Genomic DNA, 15,363 nt, shown 5'->3' with positions numbered 1-15,363 from the left:
GCTGACACCTCTGTGCACACGATGGCTTGTGTGGCTATAAATACAGAATACTGCCCTTAACTGAAATTGCTATAAATTTATTATGAATACAAAACCTGAACTGGCCAGGACTCACAAAGCAGCATTATAAAAATGAAACTTTCCTGGCACTACAAGTCCCAGTGCCTGCAACATTTGGTTTTGCAAACGACCCTCACAACTGGGAATAAACCCCAACTTGTTTATTTTTTTTTTTTTTTGGTAGAAGTAAGTTTCTCATGTTAACAAAAGCAGAATAGTTTTATTTAGTGTTCATCTCACACCTTCGACAGCTGCAGCTGTCAGGCACAGAAGTACAGTATTAAAATAAACTGAACAGAGTTGCTCATTGCAAAAATCACACTATGCAAACCTGTGGATTGTAACATCAACAGTATAAAATGTAACAAAATTGGAACTTTTAATTTTTTTTAAGCTTTTAAAGATAATAGTCCAGGCTATAAAACTATATAAGCATTGAATAAGAAATGTTAAAGTCAACAAGTCTACAACAGATACATCTTGTAAAAACTCAATAAATTATATATATATTTATAATATCTAGTAACATTTAAAACCATGCACAGTTTTGTACATTTTCTTTTTTCAGTACAGGAAAACTTTGCTTCGAGTACTTGGAATGTACACAATTAGCAGACATTTGTAAGAAAATACCAAAAAATTCTTTTTTTTTTTATTCCAACAAAACAAAAATCTATAGAAATCTACCTTCTCAAACTTCCATTGAAGTAACCTCAAACTATAAATTATTTATTTTAGGATAAGGATTCTGTGGCTCTAAGAAGAAAAAAAAATATTTAAATGAGATGCTGTCATCCTGTTTTCTGCAACATTGATATGCAATATGCACCAGAGAAAAATGAAAAGAAGGAATTCAGGATGCAATTTGCTTTGCCTCTTTCTGGTAGTCCATAAAGAAGTCTTCTGGACAAAAAAAAAAAAAAAAAAAAAAAACAACAAAAACCAAAAAACCCACCCACAAAAAAATCCTCAGCCCAAACCTCTCCCACTGTCAGCTTGATCCATGCTAACATGCTTTAGTTCACTCCTGTGCTTTTCCACAGCTATCTGGCATTGAGGAACAAAATAGCACAGCATTCTAAACACCAAAAATCAGGCATCACTGGCACTTTCCAATGTGTTAGATGCAAAAGAAATATGCAGCTGTAGCAGCTCTCCTGCAAATAGTGTCACTATTTTGCTCACATGGCATTTCTGAAGCCCAAAATACAACAGTACTGGCAAAGGGAAGAGAAAAAATCCTACCCTGCACCATCCAAAGTCAACATTTCACTTTGCTGCATACTTGTTATTAAATCGACCACAAAGAATACCTTCATTTGAAAATAGAAAAATAAACACCCACACCCCTTAATGCACAGTGGTTAAACTGATGGAAGAATTCTTGGCCCTGTTTTTCTGAAATATGTAAAAATCATCTCTCTGCTGCTATTTGTTTGGTTTTAACCACTGGTGATGTATTGAAAAATAAACTTACCTTTGCTCACTGCAATCCAGGATAAACTAATATTTTTTTAATGAATACATATATATATTTATAACATTAAATGTAATTTGTTAAAGGACTGTACACCTATACATTCTTTCAATATTTCCCATAAACACAAAGGAAAAACTTGATTAATATATTTTTCTCCATTTTTAATAAGTTAAAAAAAACACCCTTAAGTTTGGTGAAATTTAAAGTTTACAGTAACGCTATGCTATTTAAACCAATGAACAGATATGTTAATGTCTATAAATAACTTTACAAATATACATGTTAAGGTACAATTTTTAAAACAAAACTGTGAAGATATAAAACAAACAATCAAAAACATATTTTTTTTGCCCAGATCAGTATATCCTAGATTGCAATGCTCGTATTTTGAGACTCTCTCTCAGTACTGCTTTATGTTGCATTAGTATTATACATTCTTTTCTTTTAATATATTTATTTATATATATACACAATATATTTATAGATATATACAGATTCTCTGGAATAAACCTTTTTGATATAAGTTAAAGGCTCTTGCCTACAGGTACCCGTAACTTCTTTCTCCAAGTCACTGCACGTAGATGGAGCCAAACCTCTGGTGTTGAGTGGTGCATGGAGGAGCTGCTCCCCTCACTCACCCCTGGCAAGCAAGAACAGGCAAACCCCAAAAACGAGATTTGTACCTCTTCCCCCCTAACTGGCTGTTCTCAAAGGTCAGGATGTGACTGGAGATGCCGTGTGGGCACCCAGGAGCCAGGTGTCAGGGCACCCTCTGCTCTCAGGTGGGTGATGCTCTGCTCCCCAGGGACCCCACAGGGTCTCTGCCCATCCCTGGGCTCTGCTCCTGCCTTGGCACGGACCCATCACTCCCAGCCCTGTGCAAGGGCCAAGGCGCTGACACTTCAGATGACTTGACCATCTCTTTTTACTATTTTTACTTTCATTTCTCCATGACAATTTGCATTTTACTTAGCTCTGTTTTCTCTTCTTCCAAAAAGGATTCCTTCTACATAGCTGGGTAGCACGATCATGAAGCTATAAAAACGACGACAACAAAAATATAGATATTTTTATAAATATATGAATCCCTGCAGGCAACGTGGCTTTTCAGCTCCACCAAAAAGGTTCATGTACAGATTGCATAAGCGAAGAATTTCCACATTCTTTACACCTTTTTTTTTTTTTTTTTGCATGTGTTTCTCTTTTTTTTTTTTTTTTCTCTTTTTAGAGGAAGATTTCTTTTTCTCTTTTCTTCGTATTGCAGGCACAGAACGGTTACTCTGGCACTGGGAACGCAAGCGTGGAGGCTGGGAGGTCAGCAACCCCCAGGTTCAACATTCTGCGTGGTAGAGAAAAATCCCTAACAAAATGGAAAGTAAACAAAAAAAAAAAAAACCAACCAAACAAAAAATCATCTAGGATAGATCATCTTGGCAAGAGATTAGTTCCTTCAGGCCAAACAGTGCTTCTTGACTTTTCATACAGCAATAGGGAAAAAAAAATATAAAAAAAAAATTCTAAAAAAAAGTCTTTTTTTTTTTTTTTTTTTTGTTTTGTTTTGTTTTGTTTTTACCCTGAACAGCTTGTCAACAACACAAATCTCCAGGCACCATCACAGAGTTCCACTGGAAGATCCTTCACTACGTTTCATGCCCGGCGCCCCACACCCGCGCCTCCACGGGCACACTGCCCGTCTGTCCGTCCGTCTGTCCGTCTGTCCGTCTGTCCCTGTGCCCTGGGGGTCCTCACGTCCGGATGACGCCGTTGCAGGGCGGGTGCTTGGGCAGGCAGGGCTCATCGGGCAGCAGGTCATGTGCAAAGACCGAGTCGTCCCCTGAGGAGCAGGTGCTGTGGGTGTCCTGGCCGGCCGGCGAGTACTGCTCGAAGGGCACCGAGAGGTCCAGGTACTCCTGCCAGGGTGACAGAGCCATCAGTGCCAGGTGTCCCCGTGCTGGGGACCGAGTGACCCCTCCCACGCCCATCCCGCCACACTCACATCAGTGGATGTCACGGTGAGGACCCTGTCCAGGTCTTCCACCAGCTGCTTGAAGGTGGGTCGCTGCGAGGGGACGGCGTGCCAGCACTCCCGCATGATCATGTACCTGCACACGGGGACATGGGACACGTGCTCAGGCCATGGGACACCCACCCACAAACTGCCTGAAGGAACAGCCAACACAACTCCAGCCGTGGCCAGCTGGGGGGAACAGGAGGGGTTTTGTGGAGCCATCGTCCTCATTATTGATACCTGAGGCATGACCGTGCCCTCAGGGAGGAGGAGGACCTGCCCTGAAGGTGACACACCAAAGCTACGCCCTCAAGTGCCACCTGCCCAGCCAGGGGAGGGCCTGCCTGTCACTCAGCAGCCACGGGCTGAGGAAAGTCTGCCTGGAGAAGGCCACACAATTTCCCATTGGGATGTCCCAAGAGCCTAGACCCAAGAGCCCAGGGGGTGCATGTGGCCTCAGAGGGAATGGGGAGTGGGGCAAGGTCAGCCCCCACCACACACTCACAAATCATGGGTGCAGTTTGCAGGTTTGTCCATCCGATGGCCTTCCTTCAAGAGCTTGAAGAGCTCCTCAACAGGGATTCCAGGGTATGGTGACCCTCCCAAAGTGAAGATCTCCCATAGTAGCACTCCAAAAGACCAGCTGGAAACCAAAGAAAGATCTTTAAAATTCAATGAGGTTTTTTTTTTTTTTTCCAAGCCCCCCCATATCCCATCCCCCTTGCTTGGCTTTATTTCTGTGCAGCCATGCATAGCTAACAAAGTCATCAATAGCATGACTAATTGCCTAGGCCATTTTTACTAGTTACTTGGAGATCTCTGCTGATCCAACTCAATAGCAAAGAAATCCCAGGCACCAAGTCTGAAATTGAAATGAGCATTTAATCAGATAGGTGACAGCCCATCTATCACCGCCAGCTCTTTGTTAGGTCTTCCACCAGCTCCACTGAATGGAACAAATCAAATTATTCATGCACGGCTTCACTGAATTGCAGGCTTGGAACCACAGGCCACTAATTGTGCAAGCTGATACCAAAACTTGCTTGTTACAACACTCATTTCACTGGCCAAGCCGGGAGAAAAATACCCCAACAAAAATCAGCAGAGCACTAACGTTACACACTTCAGTCCTGCAGCTGTGCTCTGGTTAAAAGTCCTTTTTTTCAAAAATATCTCTTGCCTTCTTCATTTTCTTTCTAAAAACAGGGATTATCTGTCTCTGTTTCGCTTTCACGCACACTCACTCTTCCATTCTCTAGCTTTGATTTATCTGTCATGCCCTCTGCAGCATTACCTAAGCATGGAAACTATGATTTAAGATTAATAAAAGCCAAAACATCTGAAAAATACAGAAATAGAAAAGATTCGTTTGTCCAATTGCGAGTGGTGAGCGCTGGGGAGAAGGCAGGCTGGCTATAAAAATGCCATTATTGATCAAATATTACAATAAAAAGCCAGTGTACACATGTGAAGCTACTTCAGTCCTTGCAAAATTCAAATGTGTCACTGATTTATATGTAAGGAGTGCTCTGCTGTTTGCTTACTGTGCAGAGGCACTAAAACAGATGAGATAGGATTAGGAAAAATAAAGTAAATAAATGAAATGGCAAAATTAATCTGTGACTGTATTTGCTGAATATTCTTTGAACAATTCTAACAGCAGACAGAATATTTCAAGCTCATTCCACATCCTTGACTGAAGTGTAACTGTCTGGGGCAAAGCACAGAGGACGCCAAGGGTAATTTTTTTCATGAAGTTTTTTAAGCACAGTATTTTTCAACTGCTGGATGAATCACCTCATCTATAAAGTGCACAAGAAATACCTGCCTGCTTCCCAGTAATTTTTCAAGCAGCTCCCTAGAGATTCTCAGATGAAAGCAACCAGATAACAGCAAAATAAAACCACGTGTGTGAAGATGCAGCTTGGAATCAATTCCTGTACTTTTGCATCCCCAGGCACTTCAGCAGGGAACAAGCCCTGGTCATGCTTAGTGTGTAATATACTATAGGTGTTGATTTCCCTGTTGTATTATTTTTTTTTTATAAGTGTGGGTTTGCTTACACATCGCTCTGGTGAGTATAGACCCGGTCAAACAAGGCTTCTGGAGCCATCCATTTCACAGGCAGCCGACCCTGTAATTAGGAAGACAATGGGAACATCCCATCAGCATATTCCCCCAGCCACCACGGCACCATCTGAATCTTCTTTTCTAATCCAGTTTGAAACATTTTCATTAACAACCACATCTGCCTTCCCGGTCACTGGGCAAAGCAGCAGTGGCCACATAGAAACAGATTAGAGCATTTGATCCCTGGATCTTCACTGACAATCTTTGCAGTAAATGCTCTCTGTAGAGGACTGTATTTCACTGCCAAGGCAGGTTTAACATATCACTGCATCTAAATCTCTGCATGGGAACAGCATGCAAGGCTCACAGATGCAGTGAACTCTGTGGCAGAGCATGGGACAACACTTTCCATCTCTTTGTGTGGAAAGTACAGTTGACCAAGTCCAAACCAGTTTAGGCTCAACCTGAAGGGAAACTTCCAAAGACTGAAGGCAAGGGCCAACTCCTCTAAGAAACAAATTCTGATCCTGCTGGAGGCTAAAGGAGGAGGTCTGATCCCATTCTACATCAGGGTCATAAACACAGACTGGCATGTGAGAAATAAAAGATGAGAAAGACTAGATTAATCATAATTCTCTGGGGCTTTGTTTGGCCCCTGGAGGGAGACAGAAAGTACTGTTTTGTGTTTGAGCCATAATTTGGATACGGGGGAACTTTGACCTCTTCTCACCCACTGTCTCACTGAGGGAGACAACTAGAGATGGGACACAGGCAGGATACACAAATGGGATTATGTCCTCAGTTGTCCCACACAGCTCAAACAGGGAAAAATCCATCTGGATCTGTGACTAAAATTTCCAAGAACTGTTATTAATTTATGATTAATAAATCCTGTCAATTAAGAAAGATTCCTGATTTGCTATTGAAGTGGATCAGTATGGATATGGTGGGCTTCAAAGGACTGCTTGGACATTTAAACCACTTGCAATCCCAAGACCCTCAGGTTCTGCACTGCCTTCAGTCTTCCACTGCCATCTCCTCACTCTGTCCAAGTCAGGGATTTTCCTCAGGGCTCAACATCTGCTACAGGCTCTGAACCAAGACACAGGGCTTCTTCTCTCAGTCCTTCATTTGTAAATTCATCTCTACAGAAAATATAAACAACTCCAGGTCTCAGCTCTTGTCTGAGACCATCTTCTCACTCTTAGCAGTGGAGTAAAGGAGCTCAGATGTAAAAAAGAGAGAAATGCATGAAAGACAGGTAGATCCAGGTATACAAGTGACATTCCTCTGTCAAGGAAGATGAGACAGAAGTTGGCTCCTCGGGACCTTTATTAACAGCAGCAGTCTGGAAAAACTCCATGCCTGTCTGGGAGAAACCTCAGTTTCTCTTAGTCTAAAGAGCTGAGACCTCACAACCAGCTGCTAGCAGGATCAGGATCTGTCAGGAATAAACAGATGGTGGATAGACTCCTGGGACCAGCCTATCAACAGTCCCTCACCAGGTGAAGTCCCTGTCAGACTTTTTCCTCTAAGCCCCTCTGGAAAGGGAGATGTAGGACAAGGACATCTTGCTGCAGGGATGACCCCGTTCCCTGCCAGGAGAACTGCGTGTGCTTGGCAGCTCTGTACTTACATTGGTGGTTTTCTTGTAATAGTCAATGTTGTGAACGTCTCTAGCGAGGCCAAAATCAGCTATTTTCATCACATTATCTTCAGTGACTAACACGTTCCTGGCTGCCAAGTCGCGATGAATGCACTGTGAAAGGTGAGCAAGCCAATAAATAAGGGCTCGTTAGCCGCTCGCGCCTGGAACCAACAGCGCCGTGTGGTTTATGAGCTGCTGCTTCATGGACTCCCAGGCTCATAAAGCTGTGGGCACTGCTCAGCTCCTGGCTCTGTGTGTGTGTGTCACCACCCCACTGTGCCTGCTCAGTGGGAACCACCTCTTAGCAACACCTAATGGGCAGCCTGGGAGCCCACACGCGCCTTTTCTCTCCAGATGCACGGATGAGAGAGCCAGCTCCCCTCCTCCGTGGGCACCTACTGGGATGTGCAGCTGCTTTTCTGTGCTGCTTCCCCCCAGGAGGAGGAGCGAGAAAGACCTTCAAATTAAGGTATCCCAAATACATCCTAAATACATAGACTTACAGAATGGCCTGGGTTGCTTGTGCTTTTTATAGGCATTTTGTGGGTGCTAATGGTCCTGCAGGTGACAGCTGCACAGCTGCATGGTTCAGGAATGCAGCCAGCATACAGGGACTGCATATGGATGAAGCCTCCAGCTTCGAAACCCCAAGTTAGTTACTTCATCTAGCAAAATCTGGCCTCTAAAGGGAGAAGCTTGCAATGTTTTGCCTGGGGTTGTTCCACACACAGAGCATTCCCTGTCTTTGAGCACGTGGCTTTAACTGAGGCTTCTACCAAACGAGGTTTCTCAACTCACTTTCTGAGATGCCAAGTACTCCATGCCCCGTGCCACCTGGTAGGCACAGGAAACCAGGTCCTTAAAGGTCAGCTGCTCCTCGGGCAGCTTGCAGGTGTCAAAGGAATAGTCCATGCCAGGTGGGCGACGTGCCCTGAGGTATTCCCGCAAGTTCCCCTTTGACGCGTATTCCACCAGCACATACAGTGGTCCTGCAAAGAACAGCACATCAGCACCCAGCAGAGGAAGAGCTGGCCACCCAAATCTCATCTGGGTGATTTTGGGCAGCCAGTAATTACAAAGAAGGGACAGCCAAATCTGAGCCCCACACAAGCCCATTAGCACCGGGCTGCTGTGCTACATACCATCCTGTGTGCAGGCACCGAGGAGGTTAATGATGTTTTTGTGCTTCCCAATCATTTTCATCATTTCCATCTCAGACACCAGGTCAGAAAGGTCTTTGTCTGTGGCATCATCTGGAGAAAACAGAGGAAGAAAACAAAAATTGTCAGGAAGAAAGTAAGTGTTTAGGGGTGTAGTTACAACTGCTGTGCAGCCATGTGGGGGTTTGATGGGGAAACAATACTCAGAATATGGTTACATCTGGCTTTATTCTACTTTGGGAAGAAGAACCAAAATAAAAACAAAACCTACCACCATGGCAACAAAAAAACCACCCAAAAGAACAAATAAGTGGACAAATGTTCATATGGAAATCAATAATGCCTTTCATCTTCTGTTTCGTCTCTCAAGTATTAAAAAAAAAATTCACATTTTGGTACCTTGTACCTGCTTTTCTGATAGTTTCTGTCTCTCATCTCTAGGGGCAAGAGTTAATCATAGTGGAAGGTCAAGGTTTGGAGGGAATGTATTTTTTGGATGAAAAGTTGCAATTTCTCTGCAAAAATAGAAAAACCTATCTACAAAAGTAAAAAAATTGGGGAAAACATCCCCAAGGGAATATTTTGGTTTGGAAAGATGGAAATGCTCCTACTTCCAAAACCAGCTTCAAAAAGGGCTGCAGGAAATGTAAATTAAATAAACCTGTTTCTGATAAGAAATATTACATTTTTTTTAGAACAACCCCCCATGTAACCTCAGGCCCAGGCTGCTCGCTGCCCTGCTTGCTCCAGGTGAACTCCTCAGCTGTCTGTGGTTAGTTTGTCTGGGGGCAGGATGGGAAATGGAGACTTATCTAGAGGCACCCACTGAATCCCCCATTTCTGATCTCCCTTTAACCTCTCAGGTGTCTGGGATCAAGTTTCTTCAATGAAAAAGTTCCTCAATTAGCAGTTTGTCAGCTGAAATTCTGCAGACTCCGTTGAGATTGCTGCGTAAGTTTTTGGTAGAACAGGCAGCACTGGTTAGGGGAGGAGTAAGGAGGGGGCTGATTCCTGGAGCTGGCTAGAAGTGAGGGGGATTCCCCTTCTTGCCAGGGATACTATTACCCCTTGGCAGAGAACTGGGTTAATTCCCAATCCCTCTTCCTGATGGGATTTGCACTTTAGCCTGCTCTCCAAAGACAGCCCTCACCCCCAGGCTATGTGGGTAAAGGCGAGGGGAGGCTGTTCCCCTCCTGTAGCTTTCTTCTTCTGTATCTTGCTTGTATAAAAGACTTAAAGGAGAGGCAAAGAGAGGAAATCCCAGCACAATATGCTGTTCTGTCCTCTGTGGACTCCCCATACCTTTTAACATCTTGACAGCAACTGTGATGGCCTTGTTTGGCTTGTCCTTATCAATCCCAATCGCTTCTGCCATCACCACTTGCCCGAAACACCCCTCGCCAAGCGGCTTCCCCAGGGTCAGGCTGGAGGGAGGAACAAACAGGTCTGTTAGGGGGTCCTGGTGTGGGGACACTCCCAGCAGGCACAGAGATCCCAGCCCGTGGCTTTGACTGACCGAGAACGTGTCAATTCCCACTTGGGATCTGGGGGCAGCTCCAGCTCGGAAACGTTGGCCAGCATTGGCCCATCGCTGGAGGAGAGGCGCGTGATCCGGACCAGGGGCGTGTTGGAATTCATGGAAGAGTTGGACTCCAGCGACACCTGCTTGGGTAGAGCAAATGAAGTGTTATTGCCACCTGTATCTCCAGGGCAGGCAGAGCCTGAGATGGGCCACTGAGGAGGTTTGAGCTCTGTGCCCATGGACAGGTTTCTGGGAATTTCTACCTGGGAAATGCCCCTACTCTTGCAGAAATCCACTCGTTTAGGCACGCGTGATTGTGTTTAGCAGGTGAAAAGGAGGGACAGGTCAGCCAGTGTCCCCCAGCATCAGGAAGTATAACCCATTCAGTTGTTCTGTTGCATCTCCACAGCCCATACAGGCTATGAAGTGACTTCTCCCATCCTGGCACTGTCAATGCCCACCATAAGCTTTCAGTCAAGGCTTGAAATCTGTACCCCTCACTGGGTTTTCACATGGTGTCTCCTGCTCCTCTGCAATTTAATGCAGAACATCTCTAACTTCACAAAGGATCTTCTGCCACCTCCACAAGAACAGCTTTGGGCTCACCAGTGACATTTCTGAAAGCAGGAATGAGCACAACCAGTGCTCCTTCTCCCCAAATCTCTGCTCCTCCAGGGAGCCTGGACTGGACTTCCCCTGCCAGATGTGCTTTCTGTGGCACCCACAACTGCACTGCCAAAAGCTCTTGGGCAAGGCCAACAGCAGTGGGGGCTGCTCATGAGCCAGAGTCAGCTGCCACCTCAGCCAAAGCTCCATGGGCATAGAAACAAATGAAAGGGGGTTACACTTCTAGGCTGCAGCCAAATTATGTCCCTCTTGGGCAATGTTTTTCTGGTGGAGCTTCTCACCTAGAGAGAGAATGTCAAAGAGAAGGAGGAGGGGAAAAAAAAAAAAAAGAGGGATACCATAGAGGGGAATAGGAATCTTGTATCTACTTTCTGTTACCTGTCTCTTGAGTGGGAATTTGGAGACTTTCTGAACAGTGGGGGTGTTCATGGCTTTTTTGTTTGGCATTTTCATCCTCCAGACAATCACCAAGACCAGCACCAGGAGAAGGAGGAAAAAGCCAGTGCCATAACTGAGAATGCCAGTGTACACTGAGCCCGAATCATCCATCTCCATGAGCTCCTCAGCTGCAGGGTGACAAGAGAGGGCAGTCAGGACAGGGTGGGCAGCTGCCCACTCACAACTACACACATACAGCACAGAGAATATGGGCAGGATTTGTTCAGCTACATCAGTGTCAGTGACTTCAGTGAGGAACTCTCCCAGGCCAGTGGTTTTCCACCTGCAGCTGTAGCTAAAATATTAGTTCAGTTTGCCCTTTTGGGGGTTGTATTACTTTGGGTTTTTAAGAGCCCCCAGCCCACAGATTGAAAACCACTGCTCTAGGCTGAAGGCATCTTCACACGTCTGTGCTGTCCCTCTGACCCAGGTCTTGCTCTCTCCACACACCCACACAATGTGGCTGGATGCCTTGGATGTGCAGGACTGGGGCTCGCTGCATTTTGCTGATTCAGATTCTGCAGCAAACATTTCCACCAGACCAGTGCCTGCCCTGAGGAATGCAGGGGCTTGAACAGCACCCAGCAGTAAAGCACTGCACAGGGAGAAAGTCTGAAGAGAAAAATCTGCCTAATTCAGGACAGGCATGTTGACCAGAGAAAGGAGCCATGGTGGGACTGATTTTTCTGTCTCCCAAAGGTGTTCTGGCATCAGAGGGACAGTCAGCAGTGGGAAGCTTTATGATGAAGTCATGCTGGTGTGGTTAGCTCAGTAATGGATCGTGTCCATTGCTGAGCAGCCCCTTCAGCAAGCAGCAGGAGCCTTTCCCTGGCAGCAGCAGGCTCTGTTTCAAGTATTTGGTGGCAGTGCCCAGGAGGACATGGAGAAAGAGCTGTTGGTGACACTGGGGGCTGCTTCAGCCTGTGTGCCAGCTGTGAAGGGCCTGATCCTACCAATGGCCATCTCCTCCCACAAGTACCAGATCTCCTGGGATCAGGTGCTGCAGCTCTGCTGCTTTGTCCCACACTGCTTTGCCCTCTGCTCCCTGTCTCTCCTCCTGTAGCATGGACAGGGCATTTCAAGCTGAGGTTCCCCAGATGGGCTGTGTCCTGCACCCTCTCATGGGGGCCTGCTGCTGCACAGATGGCTCTCCTTCACTGCGTCTGACTTCAAAATAAAGTTCTACTTTTTGATTTTTGCTCGGTTTCCTCCTGCTTATTTTTTGCTTAAATAAGAGGTGTGAACTCATAAACTGTAAAAGCAGAGTATGAGTCAGATGAGACAATATTGTGATATTCTGAAAATAACAGAGACATTAGTCTTCTAACCAAAGGAAATGTTTTCTCATCCAGTGGATGTCAGAAACAGAAACAGGATCAGATCAGCTATTACAGAGCTGGCAAATAAACAGGAAAGATCAGCAGATCCCACTGGCAGCAGGGTTGGGTGTGGAGACCTTCTTAAGTCCCAGTAAAAGTGATTACATCCAAATCACCCGCACAGATAAAGTCAAGATTAGAAATGCCAAAGTTTCCAGTGCCTAAACACATCCTGAGATGGATGTGTTGTGAGATGGACCCAATTGTGGTCGATGACTGGGTGAATCAAAGTGGGCTCTTTAGGATTTTGGGTGCCTTTTCAGTGAGGGTGTATTGAACACACTTGAGGTTCGTTTCTGCACTGTCTGTAAGGCACAGCACATATGAGATTCAATGTGAATATTGCTGGTACTTGTCTGGACCGTGCCCAAGCCTGCCCTGCAGCCAGAGGCAGATTCAGCAGGTGAAGGGGCAGCACAGCCTCATTCCCCCTTTTGCAGAGCAGATCTCTCTGTTGCACATTCTGTGCTGGCTTCATTGTCAGTAAGAGCTTTGCACATGAAAGGACCACAAAATTGAGGTCACTCTGGCCTCGGGTTTCAAGCCCACTGCAGCTTTCATCGATCCCAGCTGGAGCAGGCAGCATGCAATGCCCCTGGGAGCCAGGACTCCTGTGCTCTGCCCACAGATGACTCTCCTTGACCTTCTGTTTGAGATCACTATCTTGGCCTGCTCATCCGTGAAGTGGAAATAATGCTACAGGCAGGGAAGGGTGTACTCACACCAGACACTTATGCATCTAATTTTAGGTTAAGATATGAGGTCAGACAGAAAGGATCCTTCACAAGATGATCCACAGTTCATGTCCAATTTAGGTGCCCTGAATCATCTGATGGGGACGTTTTCTTCTCCCACTGTCAGTGGAAGAAGACAAAGCTCCTGGCACTTAACAGTCCTAACAGAGAGGCTGTGAATACCTCCCAGTTATTAGACAAAAAATATGATTCTGTGTATTTTACTGTATCATTACTGCAATCATTTAAATTTTGAGATGCAATGAAAAAAAGAGTCAGCTGCAAGTATGCAACAGGGGTCTGCAGCAAATCCCAGAGAAGAGGCCTCCCTGGAAAACACCCCTGGCTCCAAGCAAGGGGTGGGGTCTCTGGGAACTTGGCATTTCTAAAGCAAAACATGGAGGCATCCTGGAGAGGGAAGGAGAGGCCAGCACAGAAGGAAATACCTGGTAGCACCGTCAGCCAAGCAGAGTGATGTGAGAACCCAATAGAATTCCCTGCGAGACAAGTATATTCCCCAGCATCCTCAAAAGTTACATTTCGCAAGTACAGAATCTCTAGCTCCTTATCCGTTGTGTTAACACCTGCCGTCTACGGGGAAAAAAAACACACACATATAGAAAGAGGGAAAACAGAGAATAAGCCACATTCCCAGCAAGTGTGAGGACACCACAGGCAAATTTCAAAAGCAGATTAAGGTGGTTCTTTTTTTTAATTTTATTTTCCAATGGCCCATCTTCCACATTTATTTATTCATTCCCCTCTGCAACCTGCAGTCAAAAGCAAAAAAAAAAAGTTCCCTTCACCAGGTTCTTACTCTGTCCCACTAAAGAAGCATGCAAGCAAAAGCATCCAAATGAAAAATTGCCCCCACAATATGACTGACTTTGGATTAGTGAGGTGAGTACAGGGGTGGGGAAAGAGACGGGAAATGAGGAAAGACAGAAAGAAAGGAGAAAGGTGGGGAGATGTAGTGGGGAAAGATTCAAGTGCTGATCAGAGGAATTTACAAACATTAGGCTTCATGAGTTCATTGAAAAATATAGAATTCTACAATTTTTTAGAATTTCTTCAGTGGGCATCCCAAAGCCATAAGGATTCCAGACCTCAACACTGCAGTAGGAATCTGGCTGACAAGCAGACGGTGCCCATAAGGAACTTTCTTGCAGTGGCACTGAATGACACAGCAGTCAAACCCTCTGGGCTGGAGTCAAACCCCAGAACCCATGAGATCGGTTCTCCTCTCTAGTTAACATTCGCTTGCATGTGCCAATGTTGATATCTATTTCTCCATTACTTCTCCAAGAGACAGAACTGATTAATTCAGTTTTGTAGGTGAAAAACTCAAAACAGTTTGGTTTTCCAGAGCTTGGAACGTCACAGGTCATTAACATGCAATTCTGTTATCAGCACTCAATTGTAAGGAAAGAAAAGGAAAGGAATAAAAGTATGAAGAGTTGATAGCAAAATTTGACAGTCATTTTATTGTGGGAATTTTTCCATGGCAATTGCTGTATAGGCGTTACAGTCTTGTTAAAAAAAAAATTAGCAAGAAAATAAGATAAAGCCATTCAGCGTCAGTTGACAGGGTATAATACAAAATGAATAGTAATTTTAATCACTAGATTCTTAAAAATGTTATAGCTCATTCTTGCAGTTGCCAGGGCCTTGGGACAGAGTCTGTGGTTTACCTGGTTTTGGTTTGCGAATGTGGAGCCAAAATGGCTTTTCGGCTATGCCTACGAAATTGTTGGCTCTACACAGATATTCTCCTTCATCTTGTTCTGTCACATTGAACAGATTTAGGTTAGCATCGGCTTCAGCGTTTTTACTGATCCAAGACTGCAGGAATAGACAGAAACCTGAACTTCAGTAAACCAAACAATAGCTGCACGGCACCTACATCAGCTAGGATTGACTGTGCACGGCTGTGGTGACATCCCCAGCTCACCCTGGGGTGAGACACCGAACCCAGGACCTGCCTGCTCAGGAGAAGTTGCCTTTGGCCCCCAAACCACGTGCAGGTGAGCTCCCTTCCCTTCACACATGCAATTCCTTTTTTAAAGCAGACCAGTTTGCCCCTTCTCCATCTGACAGCAGTCAAAGGCTCTACGGTTTCTTAATAACTCCGCAGACAGGAGCAACAGAGAAAGGGCTTAAGCAGAGATTTGTGTTTGCAACCCGGCTCAGCAAATACTGTTTCAATTATCAGATTCCAAAATAGAATTTGGAAACAA

The 15,363-nt window shown here is 45.1% G+C and overlaps 1 protein-coding gene across 3 annotated transcripts in view; it reads right to left on the bottom strand.

Moving 5' to 3' along the window:
• Nucleotides 1–206: 206 nt before the first annotated feature.
• FGFR3 (fibroblast growth factor receptor 3) overlaps nucleotides 207–15,363 on the bottom strand; it is a 54,580-nt gene continuing 39,423 nt past the window's right edge. Inside the window, exons 7-17 of one of the 3 annotated variants that reach the window (XM_088163025.1) lie at nucleotides 13,573–13,717; nucleotides 10,948–11,141; nucleotides 9,943–10,088; nucleotides 9,729–9,850; nucleotides 8,409–8,519; nucleotides 8,065–8,255; nucleotides 7,255–7,377; nucleotides 5,612–5,682; nucleotides 4,054–4,191; nucleotides 3,537–3,642; nucleotides 207–3,450 (exon numbers count right to left, since the gene is read on the bottom strand). In XM_088163025.1, coding sequence (XP_088019151.1) covers nucleotides 3,286–3,450; nucleotides 3,537–3,642; nucleotides 4,054–4,191; nucleotides 5,612–5,682; nucleotides 7,255–7,377; nucleotides 8,065–8,255; nucleotides 8,409–8,519; nucleotides 9,729–9,850; nucleotides 9,943–10,088; nucleotides 10,948–11,141; nucleotides 13,573–13,717 — 1,512 coding nt within the window. In that variant the 3' untranslated portion in view covers nucleotides 207–3,285. Of the gene's footprint in view, nucleotides 3,451–3,536; nucleotides 3,643–4,053; nucleotides 4,192–5,611; nucleotides 5,683–7,254; nucleotides 7,378–8,064; nucleotides 8,256–8,408; nucleotides 8,520–9,728; nucleotides 9,851–9,942; nucleotides 10,092–10,947; nucleotides 11,142–13,572; nucleotides 13,718–15,363 lie in introns of all 3 variants that reach the window. The other 2 variants (XM_014895227.2, XM_088163026.1) reach the window with 2 other exon arrangements.

Source organism: Sturnus vulgaris, chromosome 4 (assembly GCF_052056855.1).
Source record: "Sturnus vulgaris isolate bStuVul1 chromosome 4, bStuVul1.hap1, whole genome shotgun sequence".
In the NCBI taxonomy this organism is placed as follows: Eukaryota; Metazoa; Chordata; class Aves; order Passeriformes; family Sturnidae; genus Sturnus; species Sturnus vulgaris.
Note: the sequence above shows the minus strand (reverse complement) of the source record. Positions and strands in the feature narration are given on the sequence as shown.